Consider the following 24,795-nt stretch of genomic DNA (forward strand, 5'->3'; position numbering starts at 1 on the left):
GTCTCGAAAAAAATAAAATAAAATAAATAAAATAAAACATAAATGAGCACCCTCTCTCAGTCTCGCTGGCGAGGGAAACTATTATTGAGATGCTACAGCTGGAAATCATGTCACAGAAGTTGCGCTGTGTGCACCAAGGTGAGTTACAAGAAGACATGTGGGGACAAGCTAGCATTCTCCATGCTTTCCAGATCATTCTGCAAACATGGCTGCTAACTCTGCATACAACTTGAGGGGCGTATTTCCATTCACTGACTACCCTCCACCCCACCCAAGGACACACTCAAACATAAGCACATTGCTCAATTCTCTCCGTATCTATGTACATTACCATTATGAATAACTCTTCTGTTTCTGCTGGGTTGTTCATGGCCAAGATATAAAGCTTAGAGTGAGCTATTTATCACGATATTTGAAAAAATTAAATTAAAAAAATATTTTGCACTTTGGGAGGCTGAGGCAGGTGGATCACTTTAGGTCCGGAGTTTGAGACCAGCCTGGCCAACATGGAGAAACCCCATCTCTACTAAAAATACAAAAAATTAGCCAGGCTTGGTGGCAGGTGACCGTAATCCCAGCTACTTGAGAGGCTGAGGCAGGAGAATCGCTTGAACCTGGGAGGTGGAGGTTGCAGTGAGCTGAGATCGTACCATTGCACTCTAGCCCAGGCAACAAGGGTGAAACTCCATCTCAAAAAAAAGAAAAAAAAAAAAACTTTGCCAAAAAAATCTTTGCGGTTTTAAAAACCAATTTCCACATGTCAGATCCTCCCTTGGGTTTGGCTTTCTCATCCTTGCTTGGCCTCAGTCTGCTGGATTTCAGACATGGCTTGATTTCTTTCTGTTCTAGTTCTCTAGGTCAATGCAAATTTCTGAGGTGAGCAAATGTTTCCTGCCCTGTTCTCTGTGAAGGAAGCCCAGAAACAGAAGAAAGAAATTGTGCCTGAGAAGCCTGGGAAGCCAAAAGAAAGATTTTGAAGGTATGATAACAGATCTTACAGCAGCCAGGGCTGGGCTATAGTGGGAGGCACAGATTGTGCTCTTCCTAGGCCCAGGAGCACAAACACAAAAAGCCTACCAACTAGGCAAGGCAATGACGGAGAGTAAAGGGTCAGGTGTTAGAAGGGCAATTGGGAGAGGTGGGGACATTTGTAGGTGATGGTTGGCAGGCTGCCTAAGTCTAGCTCATTACTGCCATGTGGGAACACAGCACTGCTGCAAACCTACCAAAAGGCAATTCTATTATATCTGGAACACAGCAATATGAAGGCAGGAAGAGCCTAATGCCTGATGAGGGCTCACTCAACACTTTTGAATGAATGAGGGCCTTCACGCACAGAGGGTGGACTGTCCTGGGAGCAATAATGGGAAGAGATGGCTGGTAATCTGGAGGTCTCACAATCAAGAGAGGAAATAATTGCAGAGTGAACTTGAGCCACAGCCATGGGATGGAGAGGAAAGGGTGAAATGCAGTAGACATTCTAAAGAATTTTCAAAAAGCGGTGCTCAGCGAAAGACCAGATGTGCAGGACTAGGGTGGTGATGAATCTTCCAGGGGATGCCTGCGATGAACTTGTCTGGAAGGCTGAAGGACTGGTCACAAGGGAGAAAAGGTAAACACATTCTTCACTAGTTTCAAAGCCCTTCATCTTGCTCTCCCAGACGACCTTATTTTCTCTTTCTTCCGTTCTCCCACAAAAGGGATCAGGGGATTAACTAGGGATCCAGAGGCCCAAGTGCTGAGAGAAACAGACCCAAACCTATAGCTAATTAGGTGATGAGGTATTCATTCAGGTGAAACTGCAATGGAGTTAACAGAGGAATGGGCAGGGCAGGGGAAAAGTAATGGAGTGGAAGGGCATCTATGGGAAAGTAGCAAGAACCACTTGGGCTATATGTAGAGTCACGACATATTGGCAGTATGGTAGGCAGGCAAGGACAGAAAGGGCTGAGGGAGAACCTCAAACAGTTCTCAAGTCATGGATTTTCACAGCATGAGGCATGCCTTGGGTTCTGGTCCCCAGTTTTCTTAAAGACTGAGAAAGCAGAGATAAAAAAATATTGCCAAGCAAAAGTATTCACAACAAATACATGGCAGACTCAAGACAGCTGCTCAGCTAAACCAGGTGAGCCTTTTCATGGCATATTTTTTGTGGGCTTCAATCTAAAAGAAAATTTGTATAATTATCAAATTGGGTTCAAGGCCTTGGATAAATCTCAACGTTCACTTTAAAAGATACACTTCATCAACAGTTTAAGAACAACTATAACTACTTGTTAACTAAAAAACTATTATAGTAGCTAATATTTACTACTTAGTTAACTAATTCAAAGATTAATGATTGCTAACTAAGGGCCAAGGCGTTATGCTAGGCCCTTTAAATGCACTGTCTTGTAAATCTTTGCAATGATTCCATGATGGTTTGGTGGCATCATGGCAAATTTTACCCATAAGGAATAGAAGACCTATCTGTAGGACAAAGTATGGAAAAAAAATTGTTTTAATAAAAAATAAAAGCAAGACCTAGAGATGTTAAGTCACCTGCCCAAGGTGAGCCAAGGTTAGAACCCAAGGTACTTCCACTCCGAGGTCCTTAGGTCCTCGTTCTAAGCCAAGGGTCAGCAAACATTTTATGTGAAGGGCCAGATGGGAGATATTTTTGGCTTTGTGGGCAATATGGTCTCTGTCACAACTACTCAATTATGCCGTAGTACAAAGCAGCCATGGACAATAAACAGATGGGCATGGCTATGTTCCAACAAAACTTTATTTATGGATACTGAAATTTGAATTTCATGTAGTTTTCACGTGTCACGAACCAGCACCATTCTTTTGATTTTCCCCCAAGAATTTTAAAAAGTAAAAATCAGGCTTAGCTTGTGAGTCATAAAAAAACAGGTGGTGAACTGGATTTTCTCCACCCAATGCAGTTTGCCGACCCTGGTCGAAGCCACTAGGCTGTGTTGCCCTCCAGATAACATCATGTGCTGGTTTCCTCAGGAGGCCCATAGATATTTTAGGAAAAAATCGCGTGAGAGTATGTCTGGATGGGGCACATAACTCTGAAATACAATTGTGGAGAAAGGCCCAACTGCAATAGCTCTGGCTCTGCATGACCCTTGTCTGCAACTTGAAAACATCTTTCTTCCTCCAAGTCCCCTCACTTGCGCTCTTCTATTGAAATAAGCATTGATTCAGGTCACTCTCAAACCAGGGGAAATTCTAGGTAGAATGGGGATGTTCCCTCCCGTACACCATGATTTTCTGCAACCATAGGCCCCGTGTGCCCTTCTTACCTGCAGGGTTTGACTGAAGCGCTTTAATGGCGTGGCCTTCACAGGCGGGATGAGGTTTGCTAGTGACGTAACTCTGGAGAGGGGTTTCACCCGTTTATTACTAGGCTCCTATAGAGTTAAAAAAAAAAAAAAAAAAAGTAAAATGTCAAGGTCAATTGCAAAGACAACATAACTCCACCATACAACTGTGTTCCACTCCACGAGGTGCTGGCTATACACTGATCTATGGAATATAAACAGTGTCACGTCTCACTCCGGCTGTATGGAGATGACCTGGCTTAAGAGGCAGGGAAGGACAAATGGCAGGCAGGGGATGTCAACAGAGGCATCATCTGGGAAGACAGAAAAGGGGCAGGGATCTGCTCCTTATCCCTCACCCCCCAGTATCTGCCAGCTTTTAATTCAGAAGCTTCCACTTAGTAGAACCAGTCTCCCCACCCCTTCTGTAGAGAAAAGCAGCCTCTGATTTCTCACCCAATGACCTTGTCTTTTGTTGCTTCTGGTTACATCTTTTTAAAAACCTTTTCCCCACCTTGCCTAAAGCCACTCTTATGCAATGGCTTTCCTAAAGCACCAAGATTGTTTTCTTAGTTCATTAAATTAAAAAAAAATTTTTTAAAGAAGTTATATGGGCTCTTAAGAAAGCATCTTTGTATCTACAGTATATTTGAAATACACATATTAATATTTATAAATTATAACCAGATAGCAAAAGAAAATGTATAGAGAAAAAGCCCTACTATGGACATTGGTTTCTATACTACATACAGCCACAAGTTTTGAAAATCACCTCCACATAAAACATTATTTGCAAATCTGCAAGTTACTTCAAACCAGGCTGATAGGTGGGAGGGAGCCTACCCATTCCAAGGACTTTGCAGACAAGAATTACATAAATAAAAACAACAGGCTGGCCGGGCGCAGTGGCTCATGCCTGTAATCCTAGCACTTTGCGAGGACGAGGCGGGTGGATCACAAGGTCAGGAGTTCAAAACCAGCCTGGCCAAGATGGTGAAACTCCATCTCTACTAAAAATACAAAAATTAGCCGGGTGTAGTGGCGGGTGCCTGTAATCCCAGCTACTCGGAAGGCTGAGGCAGAGAATTGCTTGAACCCGGGAGGCAGAGGTTGCAGTGAGAAGAGATTGCGCCACTGCACTCCAGCCTGGTTGACAGAGAGAGACTCTGTGTCAAAAAAACCAAAAAACAAATCAACAACAACAACACTAACAACAACAAAAACAGGCTATGAGGAAGAGAATGATGATAGACAAAACATTTTTACAAAGACAAAGAGAAGAGTTACCCTTGTCCTCCTAAGCTCCATCTGACCTGTAGTAGATGCTAGACAGCACACGAAGATACCAAATTTTGATGGACAAAGCCAAAGTAGCCAATTGTGGTGGCAAACCTCAGTCATTTCCAGAGGGAGCCTCTAGGTATTCATCTTTCCTTTTCAGCCATTGCTTTCAAAGTTTCGAGGGTTAAGGCAGAACTTCAGATTCTCCAGGACATCTCTGCATCCCCGTTCTGAACAGAGTAAGTGCTTGGAAAAACCTTTCGTGAATTTGGAATCCTGCTGAGACACTCTCATGTCATTTTATGCCCCTGCCAGTCTCAGAAACCAAAAGCCTTCTTTGAAATAGACTATCTCCAAGCTTTCCGGCATTTACATATAAAAATTTAAAAACTTAAAAAAAAATTCAATACAATCCCACAATGTGGCCCAGAATGATTTCACGATTTCTCAAAGCAGTCAGATACTTTTCCAAGACAGAGCATGCAACCAGGCTGCTGGGTACCTCTCCGGCTTCTTAGCGTGCTAAGCTGAACAGAGCAGAAAATTCTCAAAACACTAGGAAGGCTCAGTTCCAAAATGCAGAGGATGAATCTCCCAAGATGAAAGCCATTGCGTGACAATGATTTAAGAGCTGAAGGGAAAGATCTGACAGCTTTTCTGCTTCAGGTGACAATGCCCTTCAGGATGCTCCCTGTCCAGTGCCAGGCTCTTGAGCATTTGTGCCCAGAGGAGGGTTTAAAACATTTTTTTACGTCAGAGCTGCACCACTGGCGTACTGAATACACACACACACACACACACGCACGCGCACGTACACACACACACACACACCACCTCTTAAGCATCCCCTGAATTTGTCGAAATGGATCCTGCTTTGGGCTGAAAATGCCAGGTTGGTAGCACAAACTGCATTACAGCAAGTGAGGTGACAAGGATTCCCTGAGGGAGCAGGACCTGGTGTCAGAGAATCCTGCCCACTGACTCTGAGTCTTTCTCTCTCTCTCTCTCTTCTATGGTTAAAGCTGCCGGGTCACAGATTTTTATATCAGAATGGGAAGGTTGAAAGGCAAACGCCAACTGGGTTCTCTTGTTTTAAAAAGGGGCCAGAAAGCACTGCACGCTCGGCAGGATGGGGGATGATCCAGCTGTGTTCCACTTGCTGTATCATCTTTTCTAAGGTTCTGCTGACTTTGCTGACCGTTTTGCATGACCCAGTCAGACAGGCATTTTCTGCACAACTATAAGATGTAGGTTCAACACAAATGCCAGCCTCTCTGCAGGTTGAGTGCAGTGCTGCTACGTGAGATTGTAATTAAAATTGATTTCCTAAGGCATTGCCGATTTGGATGTAAACATCAGGCTGCTCTCTGGCAATCTGACATTCCCAAGTAATGAACAATTGAACCAGAAGCCGTTGCTGTGTGATTTAGTGCTATGATCCAGCAATGTAAGCAGGTGCAATTTCAAAACCAGAACACTTACAGGTTATTGGATCTATGGGGGAGGCTTTATGCCTAACCCATATGAGTAAAGTATGAATTATAGTGTTCTCCTTGAGGGCTTCTATGAGAATAGAAGATTAAAAAAATTCCTGGCCTCATTTGATTTTTCTTTTCCATTTACTCAATATGTCTCCAGCTACATTTTACTGCTGTCTAAAGAGAGCCCTCAGGGAAAATGTTTCCAGATTCTTGTTAAATAGCTCTACTGAGAACTAGCAAATGCAATTGTAGGGATGCTTTCAGGCTTTATAGAGAGATAACAGAACATAACTTGCAGGGATGCTTCCTAGTCCAACAACTCAGCTGCCAGACCAAGCTGGGCAAGGTCAATGCTAAATCCAGGAACCAAGTGTCCTGTTTCAAGTGCAGACACCACCCCCTACCACGTGATTTTAAGACAGGGCAGGAGGGTATTTCACTAAAGTTTAAAAAAAAAAAAGAAAAGAAGAAAAGACATTGAGCATTCTGTATGGATAGTATTTTGTGAATAACAGTTTTGTTTCATCTGTTCCAGGACTTACCACTTTTTTGTTTCTCTTGTCTTATTGCACTGGCTAGAATCACCTGTATATTGTTGATTACAAGCCAAGACAGTGGGTATACTAGTTTAATTCTTGGTTCTAAAGTAATTATTAATGAGATTTCATCATTAAATATTTGCTGAGAGCATGGGAGAGGCACCCTTTATCACGTAGAGAAAGTTCCTTTCTGTACCAACTTTGCTGTGAATTTTTATCATGAATTGGCAGTGGCTTTTATCAAATGTTCTTCATTTAGTCAGAGGACAAGGAAAGAAAGAAAAGGAACGGAAGAAAAGAAGGGAGGGGTGGGAAGAAGGAAAGGAGATAATAAGGAAAGGAGAGAATAAAGAAAGGCATACAGGTCATATTTTTTCATAAATAAACTGATTTGACAATTTAAAATATCTTGTGTTTACGAACAAAGGAGAATAAAACACTCTCTGCAATTTTATTCTTAGTATGATATTTTTACTAAACGGATTTTGATATTCCTTCTCTAGGGGATACAATGATTTTTATCCTCTCCTCATTCTTCCCCTCAACAGGTAAAAGCCAAAGCAGACTGTCTGCAATGTAAGAAAATGCCCATGGCATCAATATAATCTAGCATACTTTTTTATTCCTCCAAAAATAGTTCCATTGAAACAGACATGGCATACAGAAACTCCCCACTCATTTTCCCTGTGCTTTCTTTTTGCAGCCAGAGTGGGGTGGGGAATAGTAGGAATATCATCCATCTCATGTCTGCAGCTGCCCTGAGACTCTACCCCTATTGAGCCTCAAACACCATCCAGGAGAGGCTGGAAATGCAGTCACTGGCATAAGAACTCAGGCTGTTGTACTGCAGGGCAGTGTGGCTCTCAGCTGCTTTACATCTGGTCAGGAGCAAGGAAGAGGTGAGAATCGATTGTGCTAGCAGATACTCTTGCCCATGAGTTGATGGAGCCAAATAAAAAAATCTTTCAAATGTTTGGAAATGCCAGGAATGCCTTTTCAGGGTTCTATCTGTATACCAGGTGTGTGTGGAAACTGTACTCCCAAGGGTCACGTTTAATCTACCCAGGAAACTTCTAGGTGGCTTTCATCGTCCTCATGTTAAATAGGACATTACAATCTTACAGTGACTGATAAACTCTAGCATAAACAAATAATAATAATGAGCTAATACTGGTAGCAGGAACTCAGCTCAGTGCTTTACATATAGTTGCAAATTTGATCCTATTAACAACCTTACAAGTTAACTACTATTACGATCCCTATTTTAAAGATGGAGAAACTAAGGCATGTAGTAGAGCAATTTGCTTAAAACCATTCAGCTAAAACAAGGTGACCAGGATGTAAACCCAGGCAGGCTGACTCCAGAGCCCATGCCCTACACCAGGGCCTGGCTAACTTTTTCTGTAAGGGGCTACCCAGCCTCCGTCATGACAGCTCATCTCTGCTTTCAGACACAAACAATCTGTAAATAAATAAGTGTGGCTGTATCATATTAAACATTTATTTATGAACACTAAAATTCAAATTTCATAGTTTTCATGTCACAAAATATTCTTTGAGACACGGTCTTGCTCTGTCACTCAGGCTAGTGTGTAGTGGCACGATCACGACTCACAGCAGCCTCAACCTCCCGGGCTCAAGTGGATCTTCCCATCTCAGCCTCTCAAGAAACTGGGACTACAGGTGCTCACTACCATGCCTGGCTAAATTTTTAAAAAATTTTTTAGAGAAGGGGTCTTGCCATGTTTCTCAGACTGGTCTCAAACTCTTGGGGTCAAGCAATTCTCCCACCTTGGCTTCCCAAAGTGCTGGGGATTACAGGGGTGAGCCACTATGCCCTGCTTACAAAATATTATCCTTTTGATATTTTTCAATCATTATAACATGCAGACACTATTCTTAGCTTGAGGCCCATAGGAAGTCAGCTGTATTCCATCTTCAGGCCATAGTTTGCTGACTGTTGTTTGCTGACCAGTTATGTCCTGGTCAGAGGCCCTCAGCCTCAGCTTTCCTACTGTAACATACCGAAAGACAACACTCCCAGGCACTGCAACTCCCACAGGCACACCTAGTCATCGTCAGGCTCCAGTAGATAGCAAAGCTTGATTTGCCTATTCTCCCTGCAGCTGGACATGCAGGGTCCTCCCCTGAGAAACAGGGGAAACATTTGACTTACTTTTTATGTGAGTAAATCCTATTTTATTGCATTTTATTCTCTTAACTTTCTAAACACAATGCCAACTTTCCTTGACCATTTAAAAATATATATGAACAAAGTACATAAAAAGTGATATGATGCCTGGGATCTACTTCAAAATAACAACAGTGGAGAAAGAGGAAAACAGGACTGGTCACAGGTTGGTAGCTATCAAAGCTAGGTGCTGGGCACAAGTACGTGACAAAATAAATGTCAAAGGGTACATGTATTTGGTACATGCCTGTCTATGGTACATGTCAAAATTAAGTTTTTTAAAATTTTTTTTTAATGGACACAAAATTGTTTTGCAAGTGTGTCAGCGAATGCTGAACCGGAGTAGACAGGTGCTATCTGTGATTTTTTTTTTTTTTTTTTACCTCAGTTATTAGGGAGGGCCTAGTGAGAAAGGATACTAAAGAGACAGACATCATCCAGAATAGAAGAAACCTATTTTTGTGTGTTGTAAAAAAGTTTCCACTACTGAATTTCAATAACTTCTAAATAACACACACTGGAATAGGGAAAGCTCCATGTGTTGGGAAAGAGAACACTGGGAAAGCAACTTCACAGCATTTAAAGACAGCAACCCCAAGGAGAGCCATGGGCCAAGTCGCCACACTCCCTGAAGTCTTTCATTGTATTGACTGGCTTAATTCACACTCATTAAGAAACCCTGGCCAGGCGAGGTGACTCACACCTGTAATCCCAGCACTTTGGGAGGCCAAGGGGGGGGGGGGGGGGCGAATCATGAGGTCAGGAGTTCGAGACCAGCCTGACCAACACGGTGAAACCCTGTCTCTACTAAAACTACAAAAGGTGGCGGGCGCCTGTAATCCCAGTTACTCAGGAGGCTGAGGCAGGAGAATCACTTGAACCCGGGAGGCGGAGGTTGCAGTGAGCTGAGATCGTGCCATTGCACTCTAGCCTCTGTGACACAGCGAGACTCCATCTCAAAAAAAAAAAAGGAAACCCATTAATGGGTTCCCAATCACTGAACTCCATGACATAAAACAATCCAGGGGAGGTCAACTCTAATTTATTTTAGAAACACACAGAAAAATAAGGGCCCTTCAAGATCAGTTTGTCCATGGACAGGAGTCCTTCATGTTCCTGCTGTATATATTTTAACTTGTGAGCATGTTTTGTTTTCCTGTGAGTGCCTTGCAAATTCATGTTTTTCTCTCAATTGATACAATAACATCATCTACTAACGAGGCTAAAACCTCCCATTTTTGCCAGATCCTCACTCCCCTTCTGCCTCTTACCGATCAAACAAATGTAAAGCTCATTAGCCTACAACTGCCTTGACTTTACCACTCCTATTCCTCAGGGCCAGAGGGTGGTTCACATCATTTTACAGTTTATGCCCAAGATTCTCACCCTTCAAGACTTCTAGGCTACTACAAATATTCTTGTGTTCTAATTTCCTCTGATACCTCCTACTGCGAAGGCCTTCCCCACCCTTTCAGGGTCTCTGTTTGTTTGCCCACTGGACAATTCTTTAATTCCTGCTTCTGCCTCTTCCCAGCTATAAGCTTTACTTCAAATGACCCCACTCCACCCAGCATGGGGGCACTTGACAGCTTGCTTTGTATCTTTTCTTTCAATGAATCCCTACAGATTTTCCCTCTTGGGTTAATGTTTTTCTAACAAAGTGGTTGAGAATGAGCCATATTATTCTTCTAGATTTATCTATTTCAGCCTGGCTCTCATATTCACTAATCTTGTCTTAAGCAAGTTACTTATTCGGTTTCTTCAACTGAAAATGGGGAAATAACCTTGTAATACAGCAGTGAGAATTCTGTGGGTAGGAGCTATGCTTTATGGGGAATTTATCATCTGTGCAGGTGCTGGGTGAAGAGCTTTATATGGATTTGCTCTTGGCATCTTCAGAACATCTTATGAGAAAGCTAATATCATTACCCCCATTTTATAAGTGAGCAAGTCAAGGTTCAAGGAGCACAAATACACAACATCACGTATTTCAGGTAGAGGCAAAATGTGGACCATGTATTGGACTATACGCCTCTGCTTCGTTATTCTGCCCAACGACAGACAGATAATGACAATGAGCACATAGCACAGTACTTTGTGAAAGCAAGATAATTATCAGAGCCTAGAATAGGGCTTACAAATTGTTATGTTTTTGCTAAAGATTATTCCCCCCGCCACCTTTGCCTCTAAGAACAGGTGAGCTTATCTATTCCCTTAATATGTGCATACTCTTTTTCAAAAAATTGATTTTGAAATAATCTTAGATTTACAGAAGAGTTGCAAAATTAGTAGAGTGCTCCCATACCTCCTTTACACCACTACCTCTAATGTTAACATTTTACATAACCACAGTACATTTATCAAAACTAAGAAATTAACATTAGGGCAATATTATTAACTAAGCTATTAACAGAGTTATTGAGATTTCACCGGTTTCTGTTTTCCCACTAGTGTCCTTTTTCTGTTCCAGGATCTAATCTAGAATCCAAAGTTATATTTCTGTCCAATCTGTGATATAGTTCCTCTGTCTTGTTGTTTTTCGTGATCTTACAGCAAAGTAACAGAGCTCTCTAATTGACACTTGTGAAGAGTACTGGTTATTTTATAGAATGTCTCTCACTTTAGATTAATCTTATGTTCTCTCATGATTAGGTTCAGGTTATGCATTTTTTGACAAGAATACAACACAAAGATGTGCCCTTCCTGGTATATCGTATAGGTGGTACACCATGTTGCTAAGTCTTATTACTGGTGATGTTAACTTTGACTACGTGGTTAAGATGGTCTTATGGAGTGAATTATGCCCCCACTGAAAGATAAGTGTAAGTTCTTACTCCAGATACCTGTGAATGTGACCTTATTTGGAAATAGGACCTTTGTAGATAAAATCAAGTTAAGAAGAGTCATACTAGTTTAGAGTAGGCCCTAAATCTAATCACTGGTGTCCTTATAAGAAAAGGGAAATTTAGAGACACACATGGAGAAGATGGCCATGTAACAACAGAGAGGTGGAGACTGGAGTGATGTATCTACAAGCCAAAGAACACGAAGGATTGCCAACAAACACCAGGAACTTGGAAGAAGCAAGGATTCCTCTGCAGGTTTCAGAGGGAGCATGGCTCTGTTGACATTTCCTTTTCTTTTTTCTTTTTTTTTTTTTTTGAGACATAGTCTTGTTCTGTGGCTCGGGCTGGAGTGCAGCGGCACCATCTCAGCTCACCACAACCTCCACCTCTGGGTTCAAGTGATTCTCCTGCCTCAGCCTCCTGAGTAGCTGGGACTACAGGGAGTGCACCACCATGCCCAGCTAATTTTTGTATTTTTAGTAAAGACAGGGTTTCGCCATGTTGGCCAGGCTGGTCACAACTCCTGACCTCAGGTGATCCACCTGCCTTGGCCTGCCAAAGTGCTGGGATTACAGGTGTGAGCCACCACACCCGGCCTCTGCTGACATTTTCATTTCAGACTTAGCCTCCAGAATATGACAATAAATTTTTGTTGTTTTACGCCACCTAGCTTGTGCTTTGTTATAGCAGTCATAAGAAACTAACACAGGTGGTGTCTGCTGAATTTCTCCACTGCAAAGTTAATATTATTCTCTTTGTAACTAATACATATTTTGGAGGACTTTGTCACTTTGTGCATCCTTCTTAGTCTAATTTAGGGAGTGTTTACCCAGTATGGGCAAAGTGGCCTTAATTGAAGTACACAGATGTCACTGTTGAGGGGAATGTCTCCCAGCTGAACAGGGAGAATCAGAAGGTTGATCCACAGAGTCAAGAGAGTCAGTGTCAGGTGGAGCTGGCAAGGAAGGAACAGGTGAGATGGCTGGAAGGCAGGGCATACAGGAACATAGGACACATATGCGGCACTGAGGAGCCCTTCATAGAGCTGCTTGAGCAAAGGAGGAATGAGACTGTGGGTACAGAAAGGAGAGCTGCCTTGGAGCTTGCAAATGACTCCATCTTTTTTCGTGGAAATAGAAAAAGAAAATAATAATGAAATAATTGTTCCTAATTCTAAAATTTCCATTGAAATTTTTTTTCTGTTTTTTTTTTTTTTTTTTTCCCCCCCTGGCACAGAGCTAACTGACCTGGTGTCATCTGTTCCCAGAAGATGAAAGACAAAAAATGAGGCCCATATCCCAACAGAAACCTGGCTCCATTGATTAGGCCAAATGTGCTTCAGAATTATTGGTTTTTAACCCCCAAGGTGAGAAAAGGTCATCAAACTCAGAACTATAATTTTGCTCTTGTATGCTTATCAGTGATTTCAACAAAGGGACTACAGGCTTTGTGGACTTTGACAAGTCACCAGGAAATGTTCTGGGAGGCATCCCTGCTATCTTTGTCTTGGCTAATCTCAAACATGGAAGCCACATTCTTGTGTTTGTTTTCTCCAGCCATGAGTTTGGTTGCCAGTTGTCTCACATTAGGCATCTAAGGGGGATTTGATTTCCTTTTTGATAAAATGGCTCAACTCTTTCCTCTATATTAAGGTAACGTGCTATGAGGAAAAGATCCCAATTTCCTTCTTAAAAGAAAAAAAAAAAAGCTGGGGTTTGTTTTGTTTTGTTTTTGTTAATGAGGGAACAGGGACAGCCTGGATAACTAAAATCCACAAAACACCCTGTGTTGGTTCAGTCTCAAACCCAAGCTGCAGACAGGTTTTCGGGCTGCTGGATTGAGACTCCAACAATCTCTTGTCCCCTCTCATGGAAGTGCTAAGAGCAGATGATGGCAGAAGTCACAAGAGACTCTGGGCAAATCCACAAATTAAACCATCAACTCTCAGGTGCACAGAACTGAACATACTAATGTTAGAGGGATGACGTTCATTCTCTGTGTATCAAGCTCTGTCTGCCTGAGCCAGGCAGCACCAAAAGCAGATTCGGCACCTATGGCTTCTTGGCCAAAGCCTTCCTGTGAGATGGTTGCTTTCAGGGGGAAGCCTTGAATAAGGGAGAGGCATAAGGAGGACAGTTGGCAGTTGAATGAACTCACACAATGCTGGCAGGAGCCTCTGAAACCATGCTCAGAAGCCCTGCCCAAACCAGCTTCCTATAAAACACAAATTTAAAAAACAGGGGTAGAAAGAAATCACACTTTATGATAATTTCTGTAGTCCTCCTAGCTTCATTTCCTCCTGGCCTCCCCTGCTTCCTTTAAGTCCAAAACACATGGTAGCAAAATACTATAGCTCTCTACTGTTTGTATAAACTGAATGGCAAAATGAAGAAAAGGTGGGGGTAGGGGACAAGCGAGATGGATTTCTTCCAGTACACCAGGGAGAAGCAATTAATTTTACTACAAACTTGGAGAGGGTGAATGTTCATGGCATACCATTTTGTTTCTGAGAGAAGACTCAAGCAAGTTATTACCTTTATTCCTCTTGGTACCACTGAGGTTTTGCCCCCACACTGGAAAAGTAACCTGTCCTACTTGCCTGCCATGGGGAAATTCATTTTTGCTGAGTGAAGGTTTATGGGCTGAAGAAAAGAACCTTGGGAAATAATTCAGTAAAATACAGTACTCTGAGAGGTGAAGCAGGCAGCAGCCTAGGTTACAAACATAATCTCTAAGCAGAGCCAGTAAAATGAAACAAAACCACTGCTTCAGACACTGTATTTTTAGCTAAGGTTTCACTCTGCAATAACTTTCAAAGTTATTCATTTTAGTCAACATTATAAGGGTAAGTCAACATTTGTCTTGGCAGCAAGCCCAAATTTGTTATTTTATTAGTCTGCTACTGGTTAAATTGGCCCAAGATTAAACACATCTAATAAACAGCCTTAAAATATTGAAGTTTAGCAGAAAACCACATTCAAGTTCTCTTTACACAGGATGTTACTATTACTTAACCTTGGGCAGAGGGAGAAATGCACACCCACACCCCGGTTAAGTTCCTTTTAGCAAACACCAGCCCCCATTGCCTGAAACTCATCTTGGTCATGCCCAGACATGATGCTACAGACCTTCAGAGAAAGAGGAAGCCAAATGTTTAGCTCTGTCTGTGGTCCCTGGCTCCACATCTGCCTTTTGAGGCAGAAAGGGCCAGATGCTCAGAGCTGGAGAACTTTTAAAGAGTTCAACCTCCTTAAAAATTAGGAGAGTTGCCAGCAGCATCAAGTCTCTGTGGCCCTTACGGGAAGGCCAGCCATACGCCCAGAGGATGTTTTCTCACATTAGGTTATGCATTTTTGGCAAGAATGCCACAGAAATAACGTGCCTATAATGCACACCCATTCCCCAGTCTGGAAAATGGGGCTGGACATCCCTGGCTGGATGATGCCAACAAGGCACCCAGAGGTAGAAAAGGTCTCCTGGTCACAGCCACGGGGTCCAGAGGAAGGTCTCTGTGGCTTTGGGGTTCCGGAGTCAGTCATTTCCTACTGACTTCTTGGAAACCTTTGGATGGAATATATGTTCTGCATTTGTTTATCTCTGTAAAAGGGATTCCCTGGCTTCCCCTTGGGTGGGGTTGGAGGGGAAGGGGGAAAAGGATGCCACTGGGAGTTCCATTCCTCCTTCTTTAAGGACATTTTCTCTGCTCTCTCAGAGCTTAGGAATAATCTGAATGCCTCTGCAGCAAGTGACAAAGTTCTTATCACTCTGGCCCAAAGAGTGCATCGATTCTTTGCAAAGGATTCAACCCGTCTGGTTAGAAAGCAATACCCTATGACCTTGGGCCCAAAATGTAAACTCTATAAGCTTAGTTTCCTCTGCTGTGAAGTGAAGATGACTCTCCTATCTCCTCACAGAGTTGTTGGGAGGATCACAGGAGACTAGGTGTATAATATGCTTGGCAGACATCCACCTGTTAGAAAGTCCTCAGTAAATATCAGAGTATTGCTCTTATTTCTGATGTCCTGGGAGAGGCATGGTCTCTCTGCCAGCCTGTGCCCTTGCCCTCTTCTATTCCCTGCAGCACTGGATTTTGCCTTGATCCTTCCAGGGACAAAGCTGGAGTTCCATGTCACCTGTCAGAATCGTACCAATAACTGCTCTGGCCACTGAGGCTGCTACGAGATCATGTATTTTGATTCCACATTCCTGCCTTCCTTTTCTTCCTGTGGTTTTATCACCTGTTTAGTCAAGCTCTGGCTGGATACAGCAAAACTAGTGGTGGTTTGGCAGGATTCAAGGCTATATTGGAAGAGAGGAAAGCAGTAAAATCTCAAGATAAGGACCCAAGTCCTAACCTCCCTAATCTGGGAGGTTTGCATTATCCTCCCACCTGCCCACTGCCACCGACACTGCTGAATTATGGGCTAGAAGAGCTGGTCTCCAGTCTTGCCAGATCCCAGTACTGTCTGGGATTAGGCAATGAGAGGAACTCTGGGCATTCAACCCATGTCGGATGTGCAAGGTGAAACTTCACAAAAATAATGTGTAACCAAGAAAGGACCACACAGAACCACAGAAAAGTCCTCTGTCTTTCTCATCCATCTGTCATTCTTTGAAGCTCAGCATTATCTTAGCTTCCCAGAAGAGCAAAAAGAAGTACAGAGATGAAAAAGGATGCGCAGATCTTAATCTCAGTGTCCCAAAGGAAGGACAGATTGTTCCAGCTGAATCTGGGATGATCAAACACATCTCAGGCAAGCAAAGCTGACAGTCAGGTCTGTCATCTGACTGAAAACTAGAGACCAGGGATCCCAATTGGTTGCTGGGTAAAAACTACAGGGACATCTGACCAAGGGCACTGAGTCTGCAGAAGAAAATGGATCCCCTTCTCTTGATGTGTAGTTGGTTTCTGTTTTTGACAAGAACAATGATTTTGAGCAGACAGGCCTTGCAGAGATGTGACCTCCAGAGAGAAACACAAAATACGTTTGAGGTGCTCCCTGGTAACTCCCAGCTGTCCCTTCTAGCACAAATTATCCCTTCAAATGTTTGGTCCATGTGTGTCCTCAGGAGCACATGCCCACACTCAGAACCAGGGGACACAGCACCCGGGTGTTTTAGAACACTCTGCTCCCAGCCGAGAACAGAATACATTCAAATCTGATTATTCAGAATGGAAAAAGCTACTAGTCAAACAACCACATGGGATTGATTAAATAGGAAATAAATTTTTAAAAATCTTAAACTTTCCTGTTTTTGGCTTTCAGCTGACATCTTACCACCCACTGAGCAATGGTATGCAGAAAAATAAGATACAAAGCATGCTGTTCAGGAAACTGTGAGGTAAGTAATCTATAATGGATTCATCTGGCATTTCTGTTGCCCCCACACACCCCAAATGAGCAGATGAATAGCTTCAAAATGTTATTCTTTGGGAAGGGTGTATGTGCATGTGCATGTGTGCAGAACACAAAACTGATTTCATTTGTTGAGACACTTTCCATTCTGTAGTGCATTTTTAATGGCAAGAATTAAAAAATACCCAGTAACAATGGATTTTTCCAAAGGTTCATAACAAACACTGACTCTCAGTGCTGTACATTTGCAACCTTGAAACATAGTGATTACATGTTATTTTGAACTGTCAGCAATTAATATGCAACCAGAGGCCGGGCGCGGTGGCTCAAGCCTGTAATCCCAGCACTTTGGGAGGCCGAGACGGGTGGATCACGAGGTCAGGAGATCGAGACCATCCTGGCTAACACGGTGAAACCCCGTCTCTACTAAAAAATACAAAAAACTAGCCGGGCGACGTGGCGGCGCCTGTAGTCCCAGCTACCCGGGAGGCTGAGACAGGAGAATGGCGTGAACCCGGGAGGCGGAGCTTGCAGTGAGCTGAGATCCGGCCATAGCACTCTAGCCTGGGTGACAGAGCGAGACTCTGTCTCAAAAAAAAAAAAAAAAAAAAAAAAAAAAAAAAAAAAAAAAAAGATGCAACCAGATGTATCATTATCTACAGTTTATTAAAATGCAGAAGCCTGTGAATATATATATAAACAAAAAACGATGTAGCACACAACAAAGAAGGCAAGGAGCTCAGAGACTCAGCTTTGCTCCCAGAATCACTCTCAGCTAGTTTCAATTCCAAAGAGATAATGGGGAAAATGGGTAGACAGTGGCAACTGACTTAAAATGAAAGAATAAATACAAACCTGTGATTTGGTTGTTGGGTTTTCTAAAAAAAAAAAAAAAAAAAAAAAAAAAAAAAAAAAGTTGGCTAGCCATTGTAGAGTCAAGGACATTATTCTGGTGGTAAAATAAAAATGGTATTTATTCCTGAGGTAAAGGATGCCTGCAGCAGACAGCAGCAAGGTTCTCAAGTGTTTTCCAATATGGGACATCTACAGAGGAGAGGATTCCTTTGAAGACTGCTGGAAGTCTAAACTGGCAAAATAATTTCCTTGGTAAAGGTTTCCCAAGCACTGCCAGGTTGCGAAGGGCACAAGGATGGAGTGGAAGGTTCTTCTTCTACATGCCAGGCCCTCCTTCCCTCTGCCCCAACATTTGAGAGTCAAGTGAGGGGTGCCCCTTAGTTTGCAAAGCAGGACTGTGCAGAGGGCCACTTGACCCTGCAAAGCTTCGATCAATTGCGATTAAATAAATTATACCCTGCCAAGGCACTTGCCTACTCACAGACTTTAGCAATTTTCTAGAAACAGAGCAGTCACCCTACACCTGATGCAGGTGTGACTGTTGTGACTCTGAAGCACTATGTAAACAATGAGGGAAGCCTAGGAAAGGGAAGGAGGAGGCACCAAGAGCCATGGAGTCACACACGCTCTCATCTATACCATACAGCAACCCTGTTATCCTGTTTCATAGAGGAGGAAGCAGGTGTTCAGAGAAGTGAGATGACTTCCTCCAAGTCATACCCAGTAGTTAACTGGCAGTGGTGAAATCTGAATTCAAATCTACCGCCTTGAAAACTTCCCCCGCCACCCCACACTGGCTTCCCAGGATATACAACTTCCTCTGATAATAAATAATAATATAATCGCAATATACAGGAGGACTTTGTGCTAGGCTGTGCCAAAGTGCTTTCTGTGCATTATTTCCTTGACTTAAGTTAGTGCTATTAATATACCCATTTCACAGTGTAGGCAACTGAGACTCAGAGGGGTTAAGGGCCTTGCCTGACGTCACACAGCCCAAATTGGGCCCAAAGCTACTAACTCAGCAAGGCCTGGGTTCTTTTTTTTTTTTTTTTTTTTTTTTTGAGACGGAGTCTCGCTCTGTCGCCCGGGCTGGGGTGCAGTGGCCGGATCTCAGCTCACTGCAAGCTCTGCCTCCCGGGTTTACGCCATTCTCCTGCCTCAGCCTCCCGAGTAGCTGGGACTACAGGCACCCACCACCTTGCCCGGCTAGTTTTTTGTATTTTTTTTTTTTTAGTAGAGACGGGGTTTCACCATGTTAGCCAGGATGGTCTCGATCTCCTGACCTCGTGATCCGCCCGTCTCGGCCTCCCAAAGTGCTGGGATTACAGGCTTGAGCCACCGCACCCGGCCCTGGGTTCTTAATTAACCACAGCATTGTTAGTTTCCTAAACCGGGGGGAACTCTGAAGTGAATAGGCTGTAGAGGCAAAAGGGAAGTAGACACTGATGCAGGCAGTGGAGGAGGAGAGAATGTTCTTTCGGCATTCAAGCCCTATCGCTCTGGAATCGGCAGCTCCTCTTGATTCCTCCCTGAGAATCTTAGTGAGCCCAGGTTCAAAGGTGTCCTGCTCGCGTGTCCCCAGAAGATGCTGCCCTCTGATAAGGGCACACTTGAGGACTGGGGGGTGGCAGGCATCCAGCATCAGGGAGCTCATTGGATGACCACTTCTCAGTATTCCCCCTCCATAGTCTGCCAAGCTACCCAATGAAAGAGCCTGCTTCTCCCCCTCCCCCTGGTTGACAGTCACTACCGGTATGATTGTGTTGTTAATGACTTGGTCAAACTGAAGTAGAAGTTCCTTGAGAACAGAAAGCATGCCTTTTCTAAACCGGGGGAAAATGATACACAGAGCCAGGTCTCAAATAAATATTTATGGACAATAAAAGAGCATTAGGGGTCATTTTTTAGTTGTCTAGCTCTTTACCAGCTCATATCCATCACACTATGGAGTCTCCCTACATTTCCAACAAAGGATCTATTTATAATTAAAGCACCCTGCAAATGAATAGGGCATCAAGAGCTCAAAGCAACCTAATTCACCCTCATCTGCTTGCCTTGGGTCTGTGTCCATGGTTGGCATTTGGCTAGGATTCTCAGATGATGCATGTCAGGTGGGAGCTGGCCTCGGGACAATTTGCTCCCTACTCCCCTGGCCAGGGTGCCTCTCTACCCAGAGCTCACACACCAACCCCTGTTTGAAAGTCAATCTGGGAACAATCAGAAGGCCGCACTAGATTTTTTTGTTGTTCTACCTGGCAGAAATGAATGTGAAGCTTGGCAGTATGCTTGGAACATCTTTTGTTTTTTTAAAAAATAATAATGCCCAATGCTAACTCTGATCACTTTATTTCCTACAAAGGAAGGAGCTACCTCCTAGCAGATGCCTTGGTAGGTATAACCACCTATAGCTTCTACTCAACTGATCTACGTTCAAGATAGATGCTGCTGCTGCTGCTGCTGCTGCTAATGACTTATTAAGTACTTGCTTTGGTGGAAGCCCTTTATATGCTCATTTCAAATTCCCATTTTTCAGATGAGGAAACTAAGGCTTAGAGGATGAGACACAAGTCCAAGATCTCTCAGCTCACAGGTGGCCAAGTGGGTATTCAAACTCAGTTCAGGCTGACTTCCAAATCCAAGTTCTTAACCATTACATTCTAGGGCTGACCCCAATTAAAGTGTAATCTCATCCAATCCTTCCCGCCAGAGTGAAGGGGAAAAGGAACAGGATGGGTTGAATCATTTTAGCTGGAACTTTGGAATGTTCTTTGAAGCTTTGAAAAGAAAAAGATGTATGTTCTGAGGGTCTAGTTTTATTTTTTAAGTTGGCTAACATGTAGCACAGATTCACTTCCTATAACACATTAAAGCCAATTTTTATCTACTTAGTCTTAATATCTGAAATTTGGGTCCTATGCTAAATGTCCAAATTTCAAGTTTAGTTTGCAAGTGACTGTGTCAAACTTGGGAACTTATTGTAGACTTTTAATCCTAGAAAACCCCTCAGAACATGCCTTGTTCACTGTTTCCAAACTCTCTGTATTGCCATGATAATTTTTTGCCATATGTACATGTCACCTGAGCTATTATGCACTATTTCCTTAATTAGTCATTTTTTACTTAAAAACTTATTGTAAAAATAAACTCTATCACTGCCTTAAATGGAAAATCACTATCACCTGCCATAAACAGATGCTAACTTTAAAAAATGAACCCTGAGGCCTACACTTAGTTACACAGGGAAATTATCAAGTGAAGGGGAGGTGTTAAAGACACACTAATTCCAAGTGGAAACTTGACATAATCAGAGAATTTAAAAGGGAAAGTGATTAAATTATTTTGTGATTTGTCTTTGTAAGATTTGAGCTGCCCAAGTGGTATGAAACCCACCTTCTGGAAAATAACGATCTAATCCAGTCCTCTCATTCCAGAAACAGACCCTGAAATGCCAAGAAACTAAGCCTACTTTTGCCCTGTCCCCTGCTACTTGGGAAGCTCTTGTATGAACCAGCTTAGAAATAAATGCTGCATTTAAGAGACTTCCGAAGCAAGCTCCTGTTCCTTGACGTTGGTGTCAGAATCAAGCTTACTCTTCTAGGCCCTTGGAACCTGGGCATAAAGCATTCAGAGACGAATAAGAGAATGCAACGTGTCTTTTCCGATGCTCTCTCTCCTTCAAAGCTCTCAGATAAGTCGCCATCAAACATCTGAGGAGGAAGGAGGTGGAGGTGACAGTTCATCATGCATCTGTGGCTTACACACAAGAAACCATCAGTTCTCCCTCTTCTTTATTTCCTTCTTTACAGTGGTTTCTGACTCCTTCTGCAAGATCACACCCAGACATCCCAACACAATCACCAGGATGGCTGACCAGGGATGAGAAAATGAACTAAGACTGCCAAAACCTAACACGATATTGATGAGCCACTTTCACTGCGCCCCCCTGGTCCCCGAACCCATATGAAGTCAAAAATTAAAAATAGTTTTCCCCAGTGACCTTTAGTTATCTTCTCTGTATTTGCCTGGGGTTGTTCTTGTTATGCCTGCGTCACTCGCGATTATGAAATGTTAGTATGCCAACATAAGATAGCACACTTGAAATAGGAGCTTGCCCTGGCCTTGGGTTCAGAAAGCACCCACAGGGAAGACTCACCATTTTGCCCCCCTCGGCCATCTGGCCCAACTCCATCTCTTTCCGCCACTAGCTTGTTCCCTTTTTCCTTCTGTAGCGTCTTCCTCTAGGAAGACTCCACATTTCCAAATCTGACAGCCCATGGCAAGTCCAAAATATTTACCTTTCTTTTATCCTTTTTACATTTTATTTCAGGGTTCAGACACAGGCTCTCAGCTTTATTTAATTCAATCAGTTTGCCAACTTCTAATGCTAACGGTATTTACAGAAAGAGTGCCCTCAGGAAATGCTGTATTTCTTCTTACTATTTATCACCTGTGCTGCAAACATTAGGTGTGCAGAGTTCAGAAAGACATCATTTTAAGATATGTTGTGGCCAGAAGTAGTGGCTCATGCCTGTAATCCCAGCACCTTGAGAGGTCGAGGCAGGAGGATTACTTGAGCCCAGGAGTTTGAGACCAGTCTGGGCAACACAATGAGTCCCTGACTCTACAAAAATAAAACAATTGAAAGAAAATTAGCCAGGTATGGTGGCACACGCCTGTAGTCCTAGCTGTAGTCACTACAGCTGTGGCTACTCTCGAGGCTGAGGTGCGTCAGAGGATCGCTTGAGCCTGAGAGGTTAAGGCTGCAGAGAGCCATGATTGTGCCACTGCACTCCAGCCTAGGCGACAGAACAAGCCCCTATTTCTAAAACAAACCAACAAACAAAATACATCACCTATGTGTATAGAAGTTTGTATCTAGCCATTCCTTGTGGGCTTTTTAACAGTGATCTTACATCAAATTTAAAGTAGGGCCTTGCACTTGGAGATTACTCTGTACAGTGTTCTGGCTAACTTTAATGGGGTTCACTTAGAACATCCTGCAGAGAGACAGTGCTGCTTATCACCTACCCAGAACCATGACTGGCTTAAGCCAACATTGTGGCATGCCAAGAGGTCAAGACTGGGCAAGGAGGGACCAACATTGGGCCCTGCCTCCTAATTTCTCTGAATCTCTTTTTCCTCAGTTGACCAACAAAAAGGACAGCTCCAGAAAAAAAGAAAAACGAAGAAAAAATGAAAAACTAAAAAATGAAAACCTAAAAACAAACAAAATAGCAAAAGTTTTAAAAAAAGGACAGTCCTTGCCTTGCCCAGCTCCCTCAGCTACTGCAAGGCTCAAAGGAGAAAATGCATGTGAAGATAAGTGACTGCTGGCTGGGTGCGGTGGCTCATGCCTGTAATTCCAGCTACTTGGGAGGCTGAGGTAGGAGAGTCACTTGGACCCAGGAGGCAGAGGTTGCAGTGAGCCGAGATCTTGCTGCTGCACTCCAGACTGGGCAAAAGAGTAAGACTTTGTCTGGAAAAAAAAAAAAAAAGGAAAAGAAAAAAAAGAAAACGACTACTATCTGAACAAAGGGTGGCATTGCTCTGGATTTATTGAGGACAATGAAAAAGGAAGGTGTCCTCATTGCAACATACCTGTCCCCACTTCTCTACATCCCATATGCACACATATAGGTTTAAACTGGTTACAATGAGTATATAATCATGCTCAACTTTTTTTCTCTTTATTTTTTCCAGGAACACTAGGGTATTTCTGTTTGCTAGTGAGTAATGGCTGCAAATGATGTCACTGACCCCTGTGCCAGAGGCCATGGTCATGGAGCTATTGCTCTATTGTAGGACAGAGAGGTTGTTGGCTTTTCTGTCCAGTTAAATAGGAAAGGATGCTAGACTGGAACCAAACCATCAGACTTCAGGCTCCAGCTAGGCCATTCCCAGCTGTGTGGTCTTGAGCAAATCATTGGACCTCTCTGACCCTTGGTATCTTTGTCTTTAAAATGAGGACAATTATACACTCAGGAGAGCCAAAGAATATAGAAGTACCTTGAAACTGTAAAATGCACAAATACAAAGCATGACTATTATTGCAAATAATGTCATTATGAACAACTTTGGAAATACAGCCTTTTCCCCACAAGAGCTAGAACACTACATCCAAATATCTGAACCATTTTTGTCCTTTAATATGCACAGAAAATGTGTTATCTTCTTTTTTTTTAATAGACACAAGGTCTTGCTATGTTGTGCAGGCTGGTCCCAAACCCCTGGGCTCAAGCAATCTGCCTGCCTCAGCCTCCCAAAGTGCTACAATTACAGGCATGAGACACCATGCCCCACCAATAAGTGTATTGTTTTCTAGCAACATTCATGGCATTGGGTTTTTTCTTCTTCTTCTTTTTTTTTTTTTTTAGACAGAGTCACACTCTGTTGCCCAGGCTGCAGTGCTGTAGCACAATCTCAGTTCACTGCAACCTCCACCTCCCAAGTTCAAGCAATTCTGCTGCCTCAGCCTCCCGAGTAGTTGGGGTTACAGGTTCCCACTACCATGCCCAGATAATTTTTGTATTTTTAGTAGAGACTGGGTTTCACCATATTGGCTAGGCTGGTCTTGAACTCCTGACCTCAGGTGATCCGCCCACTTTGGCTTCCCAAAGTGCTGGGATTACAGGTGTGAGTCACCACGCCCAGATTGGTTTTATTATGTCTTAAAAATAGTTGCAACATCAATTAGGTATAAAATAGCACCTTATTATTGCCTTTTTCATTTCTATAATTCCTACTGGAGTGAACATTTTAAATAATCTTTACCATTCCTTGTGTGTGAACTGCCTTCTAGTATCTTTGGCTTATTTGTCAATGAATATCTTAGGGTACTTTTTAAATATCTGTATAAATTATTTATATGACAACAATGTTAATCTTTAGTCTGTCATCTTTACTTCAAAAATCTTTTCCAATGTATTAG

The 24,795-nt window shown here is 42.9% G+C and overlaps 1 protein-coding gene and 1 long non-coding RNA gene across 6 annotated transcripts in view; one reads left to right on the forward strand and one right to left on the reverse strand.

Annotated features, from left to right (window-relative positions):
* The window catches only part of ARHGEF3 (Rho guanine nucleotide exchange factor 3), a 340,537-nt gene that overhangs the window by 43,994 nt on the left and 271,748 nt on the right, over positions 1-24,795 (reverse strand). For all 3 annotated transcript variants that reach the window (XM_010360455.2, XM_010360457.2, XM_010360458.2), the window contains one exon: positions 3,297-3,404. In XM_010360455.2, the coding sequence (XP_010358757.1) occupies positions 3,297-3,404 (108 nt within the window). The remainder of the gene's footprint in view (positions 1-3,296; positions 3,405-24,795) is intronic.
* On the forward strand, positions 906-21,852 carry LOC115896339. 3 transcript variants are annotated; one of them, XR_004056228.1, is made up of 5 exons: positions 906-979; positions 12,889-13,018; positions 16,920-16,995; positions 20,227-20,255; positions 21,299-21,852. It is a non-coding gene; the product is annotated as an uncharacterized LOC115896339 (long non-coding RNA). The 3 variants fall into 3 exon arrangements; XR_004056227.1 differs by lacking the exon at positions 906-979 and adding an exon at positions 1,116-1,612; XR_004056229.1 differs by lacking the exon at positions 906-979 and adding an exon at positions 7,332-7,514.

This window comes from Rhinopithecus roxellana, chromosome 1, assembly GCF_007565055.1.
Source record: "Rhinopithecus roxellana isolate Shanxi Qingling chromosome 1, ASM756505v1, whole genome shotgun sequence".
Taxonomy (NCBI): domain Eukaryota; kingdom Metazoa; phylum Chordata; class Mammalia; order Primates; family Cercopithecidae; genus Rhinopithecus; species Rhinopithecus roxellana.